Source organism: Penicillium angulare (assembly GCF_028827245.1).
Source record: "Penicillium angulare strain IBT 27051 chromosome Unknown utg000001l_segment0_segment0, whole genome shotgun sequence".
Taxonomy (NCBI): Eukaryota; Fungi; Ascomycota; class Eurotiomycetes; order Eurotiales; family Aspergillaceae; genus Penicillium; species Penicillium angulare.
The window spans coordinates 2,394,230-2,408,124 of record NW_026623160.1 but is presented as its reverse complement, the minus strand read 5'-3'; the positions used below and the strand labels follow the sequence as shown (position 1 = coordinate 2,408,124).

The window sequence follows — 13,895 nt, the reverse complement described above, 5'->3', positions numbered from 1 at the left end:
ACCGCAATCGCGTGCCTGACACCATTCCCCTATTTTCTACCCCCAGATAACCCGCCCATTTCATTCCACTTTCCTGGCTAGGGATAGCCAAAACCACGTGGGACTGATATTGTCCACCTGCTCGACTTAGTTTGTCCCACGTTAATGAATTGCTGCCCACAATGACCGTCCAGGCGAGGAGCTCCTCCGCGGCCTACAACAAACCGTCGCCCAACAAAACAACACCCTACAAATCCTCACCCTATTCATCACGAACCCATGAATCCGACCTCGAAAAACAACGACTAACTCCACGACCAAACTATTATTATAACCACAGCGACGAAGATGCCTCCAATGAATCAGATTCCAGCAGTGGCCCGGACTACTCTTCAAGACCTTACCCGGCTGCAGCTGGAAGAAGCGCCCGGCGTCCTACTGTGCAGCCCGTGGGCTTCCGTGTACCGCACCGGATAATGCGATGGCTTTGTCTCGGATTATTCGTTTCGCTTATCGTCTTCATCCTAACGCTGTTCCGAGTTACGATCTCGTCCCACGTCTCGAATGTCCCCGTTGAATTGCCGAAGCCCGCCACTCCAAAACCGAAGTGGGAAGATTTTCCATTTCTTTCTCGCTACCATGGTGGATTGACGAGCCTTGTATCCCGAAGCGAGAATATACCCGAATACTCTGGCGACGGACATGAAGATATACTCATACCTGCGGCTGTGGGGGAGAATGAGGGCGAAAATGCGCAAGTCATTGAAGCCAATGTTTTGGATAAACGGGACATGAAACCCGCCATGGATAGCTCTGCGTTCAATCCATACCCAGAGTACAGCTCGGCGGAATATATTCAGAAGTATGGTGAGAAGCATGAGTGCTTCTTAGATAAGGACAACACAGTTCGCATTCCAGCTGTCCAGTCTTTCCCTGGTGTGCCTAAAGGATTCCCGGAGGCTGTCATGGGCTCGAATACTATGATTGGCATTCGCGATGATGTGTGCTTTGACCGCTTCGGACGACTAGGTCCCTATGGTCTTGGATATGGAGTGAAAAAGGGTGGTATTGGAGCTGGTCTCGAAGGTCATCGTGATGGCGCTGAACGTGTTTGGGAAGATGCTCCCCCGGTAGATTTCCGCCATGTTAATTGGGGTGAGGCGCAACAGCGGTGCATCACAGCCAACAGTCATCGCTTCAAGGTAATGCCTAAGCCGCGCTTAGAAAAGTATCTCGCTATGCCAGTGGGTATGTCCGAGCCAGACCACCAAGAACATGAGAATATCAAAAAGGACCAGCCCAATGCAGACTCAGCTCGTCTACCTAGGAATGCTGTCGTCATTCGAACCTGGCACGACTTCAATTATTCCCCCGAGGATATCGTGCACCTTCGATCTATTATTTCGGAGGTCTCTTTGATCTCTGGTGGTGAATACATTGTCCATTTCCTCGTTCATGTAAGGGATCTCAATCTTCAAATTTGGTCCGATGATGAGACCTACGAGCGTGTCCTTCGTGATTCGCTACCCGATGAGTTCCGCGGAATGGCAACTCTTTGGTCAGAGGCACAATTGCCCTTGCTCTACCCAGGCCTAGACCAAAATTCTGTCCAAGGCCAGCCAGTTTACGGAGTCTATCGCAGTACATATATGCCAATGCAATACTTCGCCCACCAACATCCAGAATACGATTACTTTTGGAACTGGGAGATGGACGCTCGATACACTGGTCACTGGTACCATCTTTTCGACAAAGTCAGCGAGTGGGCAAGAGCACAGCCCCGGAAGGGTCTCTGGGAACGCAACGCTCGCTTCTACGTCCCATCGGTCCACGGAAGCTGGGAAGACTTCCGCCAAATGGTCCGCGTAAAGACCGAAAGTGGAACCAGTAGCCCCAATAACGTGTGGAATGTGGTAAAGCCCGACGGCACTGAAAAGACAAAAGACCAATTCGGCATCACTCAGCAAGGCGACAAGTTCGTTTGGGGTCCCGATAGACCTGATGAACGTGACATCTTCGAAGTAGAAGGCGAAGGTATCCCACCCACAACCATGGAAAAAGACCAATACCAATGGGGCGTTGGCGAAGACGCCGACCTAGTCGTCTTCAATCCTCTATTCGATCCAGACAGCACCACCTGGCTTCTCCGCGACGACATGACAGGCTACAACAGAGAAAACGGCAACCCTCCACGCCGCACCGCAATCATAACCGCCTCCCGTCTGTCCCGGAAACTTCTCGATACCATGCATCGCGAAACTGCACTAAAGCGCCACAGCATGTTTTCCGAAATGTGGCCTGCCACCACGGCACTGCACCATGGCTTCAAAGCCGTATACGTGCCCCACTCCGTTTATATCGATCGTCGCTGGCCAACAAAATACCTCGAATCCGTCTTCAACGCTGGCCGAAACGGTGGAGCAGGTGGTGCTCGCACCTCTGTCTTCGGAGATAGAGAACACAATTTCAGAGGAACGACCTGGTTCTACTCTGCTGGCTTTTCACCTAATCTCTGGCGTCGTTGGCTGGGACTTCGCGTCGACAATGATGGCGGTGAACAACAAGAACTAGCCGGTGAAGGTCGCATGTGTCTTCCCCCTATGCTGCTCCATCCCGTGAAAGATGTAGAGTTAGTTATTGATGACGGGGAACATGCGGAGGATCGATAAAGAACTCACACAGTTGCCGTCGTTGGTGCAGCTCATCTGATCTACTCAGATGACAAAGTGCCGTTGCTAGTGCCAGTGCCCACCTCGGTGGTTTCCTTTTTGTTGTTTCCATATACCCACCGTTAGAACGCTTCCCTTTCGAGTTTTCGCTCTTGCCTTGCTTTTCACTTCGTTGCTATGATTTTCCCTATGCATATTATGGAAAGCTGATCCTCGGCTATGACACATACTTATTATTCATGTATAATGTTTTCTTCTTCTTTTGGATACTTTCTAGCGATGTATTGTTACCGTCTGGTCATTATTGTTTTGACAAAAGTGTTCTTTTGTGATTTGGTCCTGATGGAAGGACCATTACTCTTATGATGCATTGCTGAAATGATATCTTCCTGTCCATATTGATCTGTCTACTACTAGTAGTAACCGGATTTCAATTCGATATCCGAATATGTTTAAATGTTCAGGTTTCATGATTCATGTCCTAGTATCCATAACCTTCAAGCTGAAATGCGTATCTTCACATCAGTGATGTCCACCAGCAAGCATAGTCCTCCTTTGCCACTTCAACAAAACCAACGCAAAATCCCAAACCTAAAGTCTGGCCACTTCACATCTACAACCCCAATAACTGTATCCTGATGACATTGCCAAAGCAAAAAAACCACTTGTTCGATAAACAGCAGTTGTACGTATTAACAGATCCACAGGCGGTACCCCGAAACCTGAATCTGAATTAACAGCCATATTCTCAGAAAGGGTCTCCACCGTAATATTCCTCGGAAATCTACGATAACGAACAGTTTCTTTAACAGCGGTAGTCATCTCATCTCTGGACGTATAAGCCACGCAGATATTCAAGATACCACCTTTGTTTTTCCTTGTATTCCTCTCAATCACAAACGCCGCTTGTCGAAGGTTATCACCGAACATCTCTGTACGATCAATAACACGTACTTGGATATCGCTTTTCACCCACACCGAATCTTTTGAAGGGAACGTTAGGAGAGGATCCTCACTCAAATCCATAAGCCCATTAACTTGGTCTTTCGGTCTGTGAAATTTTCAAGGCTAAACGTGTAATGCTACAACCTGTCTTTCGTATTAAAATTTGCAGATTAAAGATCTTCGTATCACAACATGTGTAACAATCTTTTCATATTTACTTTTCTTTCCAGGGCCAATCTCATAAATGTATGATATCATATCCATATACAGGGCATATTCGTAATGCAAAAATTAATTATATACATGCAAGCTTTGAAATTCCATATGCTGAATGCAAAACATCAAACACCAAACCAGAACGAAGATTAACGATAGACTCTTCACAAAAACACAATATTAATTTAAACATCAAACCTTCAAAACACTCGAAACATGCTCCGACCTCGCCCGTTTAGCAGACAAAGCCGACCTGCCCACAAAAGAAGCCGGCTCAAAACAAATTACGCACTCATATGATCCATCCTCAATCCCAAAAGAAAGACAAGTTCGACAAACTCGATGACCACATCTAGTCAATAGAATCTCCACTCCAACCTCCCCACCAACAACACAAGTATGACAGAAATGCGTCGGGAAGGGGATACCGGGCTTTAACATTCTGCGCTCGATTTCCGATGCAAGTTCTTTTCCTTTTTCTACTCTTCCGCGCAGAAGATGGATCTTTGTCTTTAGATTGCTCATTGTGATGGGATTGTAGGGGTTATAGCGTTCGTGGTTTATTCTGGTGTGTTTATGTGGATTTGATCTTGATTTTGATGAAGTAGTGTCGTGCGGAAATGGTTTGTGGAGAGGTGGAACTGGTTCGAGGAAGATGACTGGTCTGAAGCGTTGAGAGACAGGTCTATCTTCCATACACTTGTGTTCGAGTTGCCAGCGTCGGCGGACTTGGCGGTTTAGAAGGATGGTGAACCAGGTTGAGAGAGCTTGACAGGCACGCCATTCGGAGATAGGGTCAAGAGATACATGTGCATGTTGTAGTTGCATTATATTCCCAGATCCAGGCGAGGAGTGTCGATGACCTCGGATATAGATGGTATGAGTGTTTGGTTCAAGGCCGACCCTCAATAGCTCAATTTTTTTTTGGGATGGATCGTGATGACCAAAGATCCAAAAAGTCAAGTTCAATTGCATCTCAATGTTTATTTTATACATCCAGGCCCTGTGGCGTTAACTACAAATTTGAACTTGAAGAAAACTAGTTTCGGCCGAAGGACCAGATAGAGGCTGAAGCTTGCAGTGGGGCTCTCGGCTGATCCGTAGACTTTGATCTAGACTACCCGGGAGACCTGGCCAGGCTCTTGTTTCCATTCGGTAGCGATTGGCCAAGAGAATAGAAAACCCATTTTTTTCTCCTAATGTTTCTTCGCTTGTCGCTTGCTTGATTCGTCGGGTATCGAAGTCTTGAACTTTGAACCTTGGTTCGGACTGGGAGTGAAGAGGTTTTTGACGCCACCCCGTCGGCGCCGCCAGTTTTCCGGCCCCTTTGCTAGCAGTTTATTTTTTTGGAGGAATGTTAATTGGATAGTTCATGGACTCCGGTTAGACGAGGTAAAGGCTTGCATTTGGTGCGAGGTATGTAGAAAGATTTTGTGCCAGTTTCTCTAATGTTAATGAGTGCTTTAATGTTAAAGAAAGCCGTGCTGAGTTACCCAGGTACCTCCGAGTCAGACCGTGAGTAGGTGAATGCCTGATTTTATTGAGCATTAATACTTTGCCGAGCAAAACTCATGGAATATCTGCATGTCTTATGCATGGAAGCTCGTTGAATTCGCAGATGCTGTGTCATTTGTACTTCCAAGTTATCTATCAAGATCATACTCTGTATAGCTTGAACCGCAATGTTCAAGTTATTTATACACATTTATCTTCTATATAACGTTCGGGTGCGCGGGGGTGGAGTTGTGTGGTTCCCTAGTTCTCCCTCGGTCCGAGTCTGCGTGAATCTGTCGAGTCTCTCCCAGCTGACAATGGAGACGCCTTCAAAATTGAAAGTATAATCATATGGTATATCGGCATGATCTTGGACCCGGGGTTGAGGATCTGGAGTATTTGCAGAAGAGACTCTAGCCTGGATCACGTATTCCCCGGCTGCGTGTATCCCATCATATTTCTTGCGTTGAAGCGGTCCCAATAGCAGAGATCTGGCGGACTTTATATCTAAGTTTCCATTGGCCTTCTCTGACACTATTTGAATCTGTGAAGCTGCGCCGCTCGACATAGCTTCAGATAATCGGAAAACGGAGCGATTTATAGACGATGGAGATGAGGAGTCCTCCGTAAAGTATGGCTCCAAGGTTTCCTCACAAATGTACTCCCTGTCATATGCCGAATCTGAAGGGTAGACGGGGCAGAATTTTACTGTCCCAGATCCTCCATGCTCACCAGTGTCTTGTCTAACACATTGGAATGTCCACTTTCCTTGAAGAGCTCTGAAAACAGCCATTGCGGCAGCGGCAGCCTGGAGACTGATATCACCCAGAAAAGCCTCCAAAGCGTTCAGAGTATCTGTTGTCTGCTCCTTCATATCGGTTTGTTGCGTAGAGGAAATTTCATTGTAAGGATATCGCGAAGGGACCACGGGCCCGCTCCGGCTTTCATCATTTGACAGCACTGTACGAGTGATCTCCAGATCTCTAGCGAAGGCCTCCATAAGACCCACGTAGTCACCCATGGGAAATTGACTGCGACGAGGATTGGAAGCGGGATCCCTGAGAATTCGCATGCCTTCCACCTGCTCTGTCGATTTCGAGATCTCAGTGCTCCGCTTAGCCCATTCCATGCCCAGAAACCTAGCTTGCATTTCCATCACTCCCCAATATGGGCCACGATAAAATCCGACAAAGCCGATGTCTGGAACTTCCGAACGTATTGTACCTCCCTTGTCCAAGACAAGTGGTAAGAATGGATCATCAGTGTTATATTCCAGTATAGATCGAACCTCTTCAGGCAGAAAAGATAGTGCTTCAAATGGAGTAAATCCCGTGGCCATCACGACAGCTGCTATATTTTCCAAGGTCATCGTTTCCCCATTTTCTATGGCAATATTGATGTTATATAGTCCCGTGTCAGGGTCGGCATGTGCAGATACTGCACGACCCATTGTGGGCTCTATCTTGCCAGATCGGACAAATTCTGCGTAGTCGTTTCCGATAGCTACCCACGGAGGTCGAGAGCGGCTGTTCTGACTCGCGCTTGAGTCGCATAGTTGTCCAACCGACTTATAATTAGCACCAAGTAGAGAACTGAAGTACTCGTTGGTTTTCGCGGCTTTCTCCTCCGGAATGAGACCTAGCCCATACTCCACTGATCCTGCTGGCCGGCGGCCCAAATCATACATCACCAAGTCCAATGGTAAGAAAGAAACTGTACCATCAGATGATTCATGGGGAAGATATGTCGGTAAGCTCCAGAAAGGGCGGGTGTAGATGTGATGCACTTGTAGGCTTCCGATGGAGTGAGCTGTTTTGTCTTTGCTAAAATATGAGGATTGGTGAAGCGCCACAGTAGAAGCAGCTTCAGCTCCGGAGATACTTCCCCCGATAATAGCAACATTTCCTCGAGTCAAGAGGGATTTTTTGTCTTGAAGGATCTCATGTGTTGTTTGGATCTCGGAGCTGTGGAAAACGCCCCCAGCGCCAGAATTGTGGTGCAGTCCTGGAGCCTCAGGGATATTAGGACGAGCAAAGTATCCAGATGCAACAACTAGCAGGTCAAATTCCTCGACTTCTGGAATGTTTTCCTTTGAAGGAGTTCCTTCTGCTATCTGACCAGACCTAGATTATAATGTTATTCTTGTTTTGACTTGAAACATATAGACACAGATAAAACAAACCTCTCCTTTTCCCAAGATATTTCCCACCGGGCCGTATGGCCATCCTTAGTTTTGCGTACAGTCTTCAAGACACGGCATCCGAGCCTCACCACATCATCCGGAATGTAGCGCTTTCGATATGCCCTAAGATATTGACACACCTGTCTTGCTTGGGGAAACATGGGTACGTTAGGAGTCTCCAAGACTGATTCCCATGAGAGATCAGAGAAAGCTACAGTAAACCTGCTAAGATTCGTCCGCATAGAGGGGTCCAGGCTTCCTGGTGCATTCTTGGTACCCCAACTCCTATTGCCAGGCTGAGGGCTTGACCAGAGACCGCCGACTTCATAGCGACTGTCAAATATCACTGGGGAAAAAGTTCCAGATGGGAAGTTGTGGAGGAGGGTCTTCGCTGTGACAAGACCAGAAGGTCCAGCGCCTGGTGTAACCAAATATGAGTGAGCTGCCAGTGTTATACAACTTCTCTAATATAGTACTTACCTATTATAGCCACTTTCTTAGGTGGCATTTCTGTATCAGTATATATATAAATTCTTTCCTATCATTTGAAAAGAGGGCACACGTCCTTGAGTAGGATGTAGTTGATTTACTGTTCCTCTTGCCAAGTTCCCAGCAACCCCACCGCGGGGAAAGCCTTGGACATGCCCCACTATTGCTGTCAGAAAATCTACATTGAGCTTGAGCTTAAGCATTAAGTGAGTAAATCTCAGTAGTATATTCTTTTAGTATCGAATATTTGAAGCTATGGATATATTGGTATCATTATTTGCAAGTCAACTCAGCTATTATGAGGTCGTATTCCAGGCGATGCATCCAACAATTATGCCCGGACGATCCTTCAATTTATTAATTTGTCAAGGATGTCTTGAAGTACCGTTACTTCAAACGGATTTAGAAGCGAAAGGATTTCAGAAGTGTCGATCAGCGAAGGATTCGAAAGGTGCAAATATCAGCTTCGTAGAATTAGCCCCATGCACAAAAATAGTCACTCTGTTCGTCACGATAAAACTCACCCAGGATAGCACCATTATTTTCGGTTCCATATCGGTTCCATGAAACGTCAAGTCCCATTTCACCCAAATTTAATCTAAGCAATAGGCTCGAGTGCGTCTCGGCATACTTAGATAGTCGAACCGTCATGCCCAGTGACGGCGATGCCAAGAGCCAAAACTCCGGGCTTGCCACGGGGCCAAGAGAAAACTTTCCCCGTTTCTTAGCTTTTTTCCTAATTTGTACGCTGCTCTTTGGCCTCCACGTGTGATTCGAAAAAGAAAGAACGGGAAAAGAAGAAAAAACCCAGGAATAAAGTACCGGATTGAGTTATGCCAGTTGGAGGTACCGATCGTGCAGTGCAGGTGTGCGGGGTCGGTCGCTGATCGCGAAAAGTCGAGAAAAAGCCTAGTCGAAGTATGTCGAGCCAAGCGTGGAGTCGGGAAGATGTAAGTGACCGAATCAAGAAACATGTTCAAGCCATTCTGCGACTTGGATTTCTGGCGTTCGTTGATTGGGTCGGCATGCGTCGTTGACTTGTTGCTCCTCGACGAAGGTATTTATATTACGCCGTGTTAAGGGGATCTTATATTGGTTCTTTTTGCGCAGGAGTTCTTTCTCGGCCATCCCGGATGGTGATAATTTATGAAGAGTATCTCGGATTCGTCGGATGCCGCCGTTTGGAAATGAACGAGGGACTTGTGGTGGTCCGAATGGAGTGTCGACTTTCCATGCTTCTTCGGATGTAATGGAAGGGGAGTGCTTTGGGGTTGTGCGGTGATTCGACATTTCGAAACGACCGTAGCAATCTGAATTTAAAAAAGGACTCCTGGTAGTTATGTGGGTGTCCGTAAAATTTTATAGCGCTTTTGATCAGGACTTCAAAATGTCTGATGGATACGGGCGAACGGTTTGTTAAGTATGCCCGGATGGGGACAGTGATTGGGGCTCTCGCTGATCCCACTCTGATTATATCTCCGCGGGCTGCACGGGGGGGGCTTGCTGTCTTATTGGGCGTGTGGAGGTTGACCCCTGTAGTTTAAGGTGCAGTAGTTTGTCGCTAGGGCCTCTCACAGAAGGCAGCTGTGCCGGGAGGGGTATGCACCTTGCAATGGAAGGCGAAAGGATTGGAAGGCTTCTCAATGGATGATGCTCACATAGTGGAAGTGACTTCCACTTCCATTTCCATTTCGACCAGCGAAACGTGGGAGAATATTCATTTCTCTCTGGGTCTTATCAAGCCAGTTACGTCATCTCGGCAGCGAGATGCCGATCAAATCATGGCGATTATTGGGATTATTGAGTGGAGACCGGGGATCCATGTATACGAAGGATGAGCGGGCAAATGAAAAGATATTTTTGATTTTCATCTTTTTGTCCACGAATTGGGCACAGAATATGGAGAGAAGTGAGTTGGTTTAGTCAATTGTATGTATACAAGAATCTATATGGTACCCAAGACCCAATATCGATCGGGTTATTGCGGTCGTCGATCAAATTGCGAGATCATGTATGTTGGGTTTCATCCGGGACCAAGCATGTCTTAATTGGCCCCTTCATCTGGTAAAAGTGGAAGGTTTGCCCGGGCGCAAGTCAAATATAGATCATGTTCAAGATTTCCATAAAAAGCTATAAATGAATAAAGATACAACCAACTTAGCTACTTTACACCCCCAGAATTTTTATCCTGCTTTAAGTCTTCTTATACGTAATATGTAGTACATGAGTCGCCCCTGGCACGCTCGTCTTGTCTGTTTTGGGTTCACCGCAATAGATTTACAAGATCATCCTGCACGACTCCCCACACATCCACATCATCCCTGAGTTGGCCTCAAACCCCGTGGGGCAAGCTACGGCATTGCGCTGGCATGCTAAGCTCTACTATGGATCGACTTTAATATCCGTCCGGAAAGTCAAACCAAAAGATATCATCATCAAATTGTTGATATACTATGAATGACCTCATGGATAGAGCGAGACCGCCTTTGTTGGATTGATGGAAGTCACTATCAATTAGGATCCTATATTCTTCCTCACATTCCCAGCTTCCAGAGGGAATGTCTGTTCTTCCTCTCCGACATCCTTGAAAACTGTATCCCAGCGCGGCTGTAGCGGCTCAGGCGTCTTCCAAGCATTTTCAGGGTCCCGCAACCAGATACGCAAAAGATGCCGCCTAATAAGATTATTAGTTTGTTTCGAAAGCAAATCCCAATTCATAAGAATACGAACTCTTTCCCTGGTCCGTCAATAAATCCATTTCGTGCATGGAAGATGCTTAGATTATTCACATATTGGATATCTCCCTTCTGGAAATCCAAGGTAGCACGATGTTTTTCCGCAAGGAAATGCAGCGTATCTAATGCCTCTGCTTGGGCCTCAGTAATAGGAGGAATATCAGCCGATCGGGGTTGGGCAAGAAATCCCGTGAAGTACCTCCGAGCGTATTGGATCAGCACACGTTCAGGGGTACTTTCGGTGGCGGCTTGATGATATAGTAAGGGACGAAGAGTGTATGGCCTTTTTGCGTTGCCAAATCTACGATTGGTCAGTATCTTAGGTAAAAGGTTTCACTCAAATGTAGGAAAACGTACCCATCTACCGGCCAGTCTTGGGATAGCGTGTGGATCAGATCAGGGCGCTCTTGCGCGAGAATATTGTACACATTCCAACTACTAGATAGATAACTTTCGCCTCCTTCTGCAGCGGAATTCAGGCAGAGAAGAGAGATGATGTCGCCCGCATCTGTGTGAAAAACTTGTTTGTCTGGAGTGTTTGATGGGGCACCGATCTTGCCTTTCTCAGTAATATTGGTGATGTCTTTAATATGAGAGATCACAGGCGATGTTCCACTTTGCTCTCTCGTGTCTTGTTGACGACCGCGAATGCTGCCAATGTGAGACGAAATGCCGGTATAGATTATGACGTTCTCTTCTGGAGAATAGTTATCAATTCGTAGTCCGCGAACAACGAAAAAACCCCGACCACGGTGGAGTTCCTTGGAAAGGTCTCTTAAGGTCGAATGAAGATTTGGAAGCGGAAAGGTAGACTGGTTGATATAACCTAAGGGCTTGTTGAGAGCTACATTTATTAGTCTCGAAAAATCTTATCAATGTTGTCACTGGACGAACCTTTGAAGCTTTTCAGAGCAGCGTCAATCTCATCAAGTTGAGCATCGGTGAGTTTGAAAATCCAGTCACTGCGCTTCTCAATATCTTTCCCTTCCCATACAAGTGGCGAGACTAGCTTCTGGGGAAATCCTGCTGGTAAAGTTGTCTGGAGCGACTCGGTTTCCTTGCGTCGTTGCGAACGAGCTTGATACTTCGCCCAGTCGGGATGATATTCGATATCAGGCTGGGTAGGTTTAGTGATGGTTTCGGTTGCTGACATGATGATTGCAAGTCAATTTCCTAGTAGCTACAAGAAGAATTTCTAAGCTTATCTTCACAGTTTGGGGGCAGATGCTCATATATAAGAATTGTTAATCGGAATCAATATGTGAAAGCGGGGTTCAGTGTTCCCGTACACCGTCACGTAACATTCGCGATTGATGACGTGGTTTGGGATTATTTACTCTTTAATAGTGGATAATTTATATCTCCTTCCAATATGGTCATTAATGAAATAAGCTTACTCACATGAAACTTCAGGTTATGTCCGATATTGAGAGTTCGAAAGTTTGTACATTGACAGCCAAGTCGCAATATTTGGAGATGCTGAGGACATTGGAATTCACTAATAGTTAAATGTCAGATAAAGTGAATAATGACTTACAATTCTCCACTATTTTTCTCAAGAATACGCCAAACCAGCCCAGATAGCTATTTTCGTAATTATAGTGCCGGTGGCGAGCTCGAAGACCCATACACTACCCCGCTGTTCGGCGACGAGCTGATAAGTATTATCGCTGAACTACCAACCACCATTTGGACGTTAATAATATTTGAGTTAAATCAGTCGCTGAGTAATTAGATATGTATATTAATATTCATGATCTAGTTCTTAGAGGTTTGTAAACTTCAAGCTCCCAAGGATTTCATTGCTTTCTCAGCTGTTGATCTCCAAGAAGCCACCCGATCTTTGGCTTGTCCTCTAGGACATACCTCGACGATCGCACGAATATGATTCACTGCGGTCTGCATATCCTGTTGACGTGGACTAAGCTGTGTTTCCTCAAGAATCCTCTCAAGGCCCTTCTCTCGACATATTTCCTCAAAGATACTCTCCATGCGTGCCTGCTCGGCTTTGTCCTCTGAGGTTGTTTTGTAATTCCACAGGAATGCACGCGGTGGATTCCATCGAGGTGCAGGAACGACACCACTAAATTCCCAGTCCAGAATCGCTGTAATAGGGCAATCGGGATGTTCGGGATCACACATAATATTAGCGAAGTGCATATCTTTGTGAGCCATAACGTAGGTGACCTGATTCAGTTCCTTAGCGTTTTCTGGCTTCTGAAGAAGATCAATAAATTGGATTATGCGTGGAAGAAGATCCCAATATGGCTTAAGAGAAGGATGTATCTCAATCGCACGAATGTAGCATTTTAGACTGGCCACTATGAATGAAACATAATCCAGGTATCCATGGAGGGCAAGTGGGTTAAGAGTCTCAAGAGTCTCGCCCTCACTTGATCCATTCCAGTATTTGTCTATATCGGGAGTCTGCCAGAAATTCTCTTCGATCGGGGGACCTTGTACGAGTTCCTCATTGCTGAGAACCAGGCCACCCACAAATCCGTCTTTCCACGGTTGTGAATGTAGCTCAGCGAGATAGTTAACAAGCTGGTGGACCATTTTGGTACGCATTTCTTCAGACAGAGTATGGTAGACTTGATCGACACTCACGCCGGGCGCTTTTTCGAGGAGGCTGAACTCATGCTTAATGATGTTTTTCTCACTAGAATCGTAGCGGATGATATTCGGAACGGGAATGTGGGTATTCCGGCGCACCCAGGTCATTGCACCGACTTCATTTTGGGTTTTTATACGTGGCAACTGACGACCAGATACGCGAAGAACCAGTGTTACTGTCCCGTCATGATTTGGACGAGCAGCAATTTTTGATGCGGCGGTGGTTTGGAAGTGAATCAGATAGATTGAGTGGAAGGCCGCAGAAACTTTCAAAGGCTCAACGGACACGGGATGAGGAAGGTCCAGGGATAGTATGAGCTGTGTGATCAGACCAGCGCTCAGGGTCGGGGGAAGGTAACTATCGCTAGCACTCATTATGCCATTCTTGTTGAAATCACTGACACTGTAAAGCGTTCTACTAGGCAGAGGATTAGTGCGGGGTAACCAATTTTATCATACTAAATTGCATGTGAATTCGCTGAGTGCGCTTATAGCACAGCAGAGAGCATACACTGGTAGCCAGGAATTGAAACCGCTGAGAATTCAAAACTATATGTGTAAGCACTCGGC

General features: G+C 46.3%; 5 protein-coding genes across 5 annotated transcripts; 1 reads left to right on the top strand and 4 right to left on the bottom strand.

Annotated features, from left to right (window-relative positions):
• Positions 1-161: 161 nt before the first annotated feature.
• N7478_000841 (DUF3405 domain-containing protein) lies at positions 162-2,648 on the top strand (the record flags this gene model as incomplete). Its single annotated transcript, XM_056917056.1, has 1 exon — positions 162-2,648. One exon carries the CDS (start codon positions 162-164, stop codon positions 2,646-2,648), a length of 2,487 nt encoding a protein of 828 aa, XP_056784936.1.
• Positions 2,649-5,514: 2,866 nt separating this feature from the next.
• Positions 5,515-7,993, bottom strand: N7478_000840 (uncharacterized protein; the record flags this gene model as incomplete). The annotated part of the gene is made up of 3 exons (XM_056917055.1): positions 5,515-7,426; positions 7,486-7,903; positions 7,966-7,993. The coding sequence occupies 3 exons, from the start codon at positions 7,991-7,993 to the stop codon at positions 5,515-5,517; spliced, it is 2,358 nt and encodes a 785-aa protein (XP_056784935.1).
• A 944-nt stretch (positions 7,994-8,937) lies between these two features.
• On the bottom strand, positions 8,938-9,264 carry N7478_000839 (uncharacterized protein; the record flags this gene model as incomplete). The annotated part of the gene is made up of 1 exon (XM_056917054.1): positions 8,938-9,264. The coding sequence occupies one exon, from the start codon at positions 9,262-9,264 to the stop codon at positions 8,938-8,940; it is 327 nt and encodes a 108-aa protein (XP_056784934.1).
• A 1,224-nt stretch (positions 9,265-10,488) lies between these two features.
• Positions 10,489-11,862, bottom strand: N7478_000838 (TauD/TfdA family dioxygenase; the record flags this gene model as incomplete). The annotated part of the gene is made up of 4 exons (XM_056917053.1): positions 10,489-10,648; positions 10,705-11,010; positions 11,067-11,553; positions 11,604-11,862. 4 exons carry the CDS (start codon positions 11,860-11,862, stop codon positions 10,489-10,491), a joined length of 1,212 nt encoding a protein of 403 aa, XP_056784933.1.
• Positions 11,863-12,491: 629 nt separating this feature from the next.
• Positions 12,492-13,700, bottom strand: N7478_000837 (phosphotransferase family protein; the record flags this gene model as incomplete). The annotated part of the gene is made up of 1 exon (XM_056917052.1): positions 12,492-13,700. The coding sequence occupies one exon, from the start codon at positions 13,698-13,700 to the stop codon at positions 12,492-12,494; it is 1,209 nt and encodes a 402-aa protein (XP_056784932.1).
• Positions 13,701-13,895: the final 195 nt, after the last annotated feature.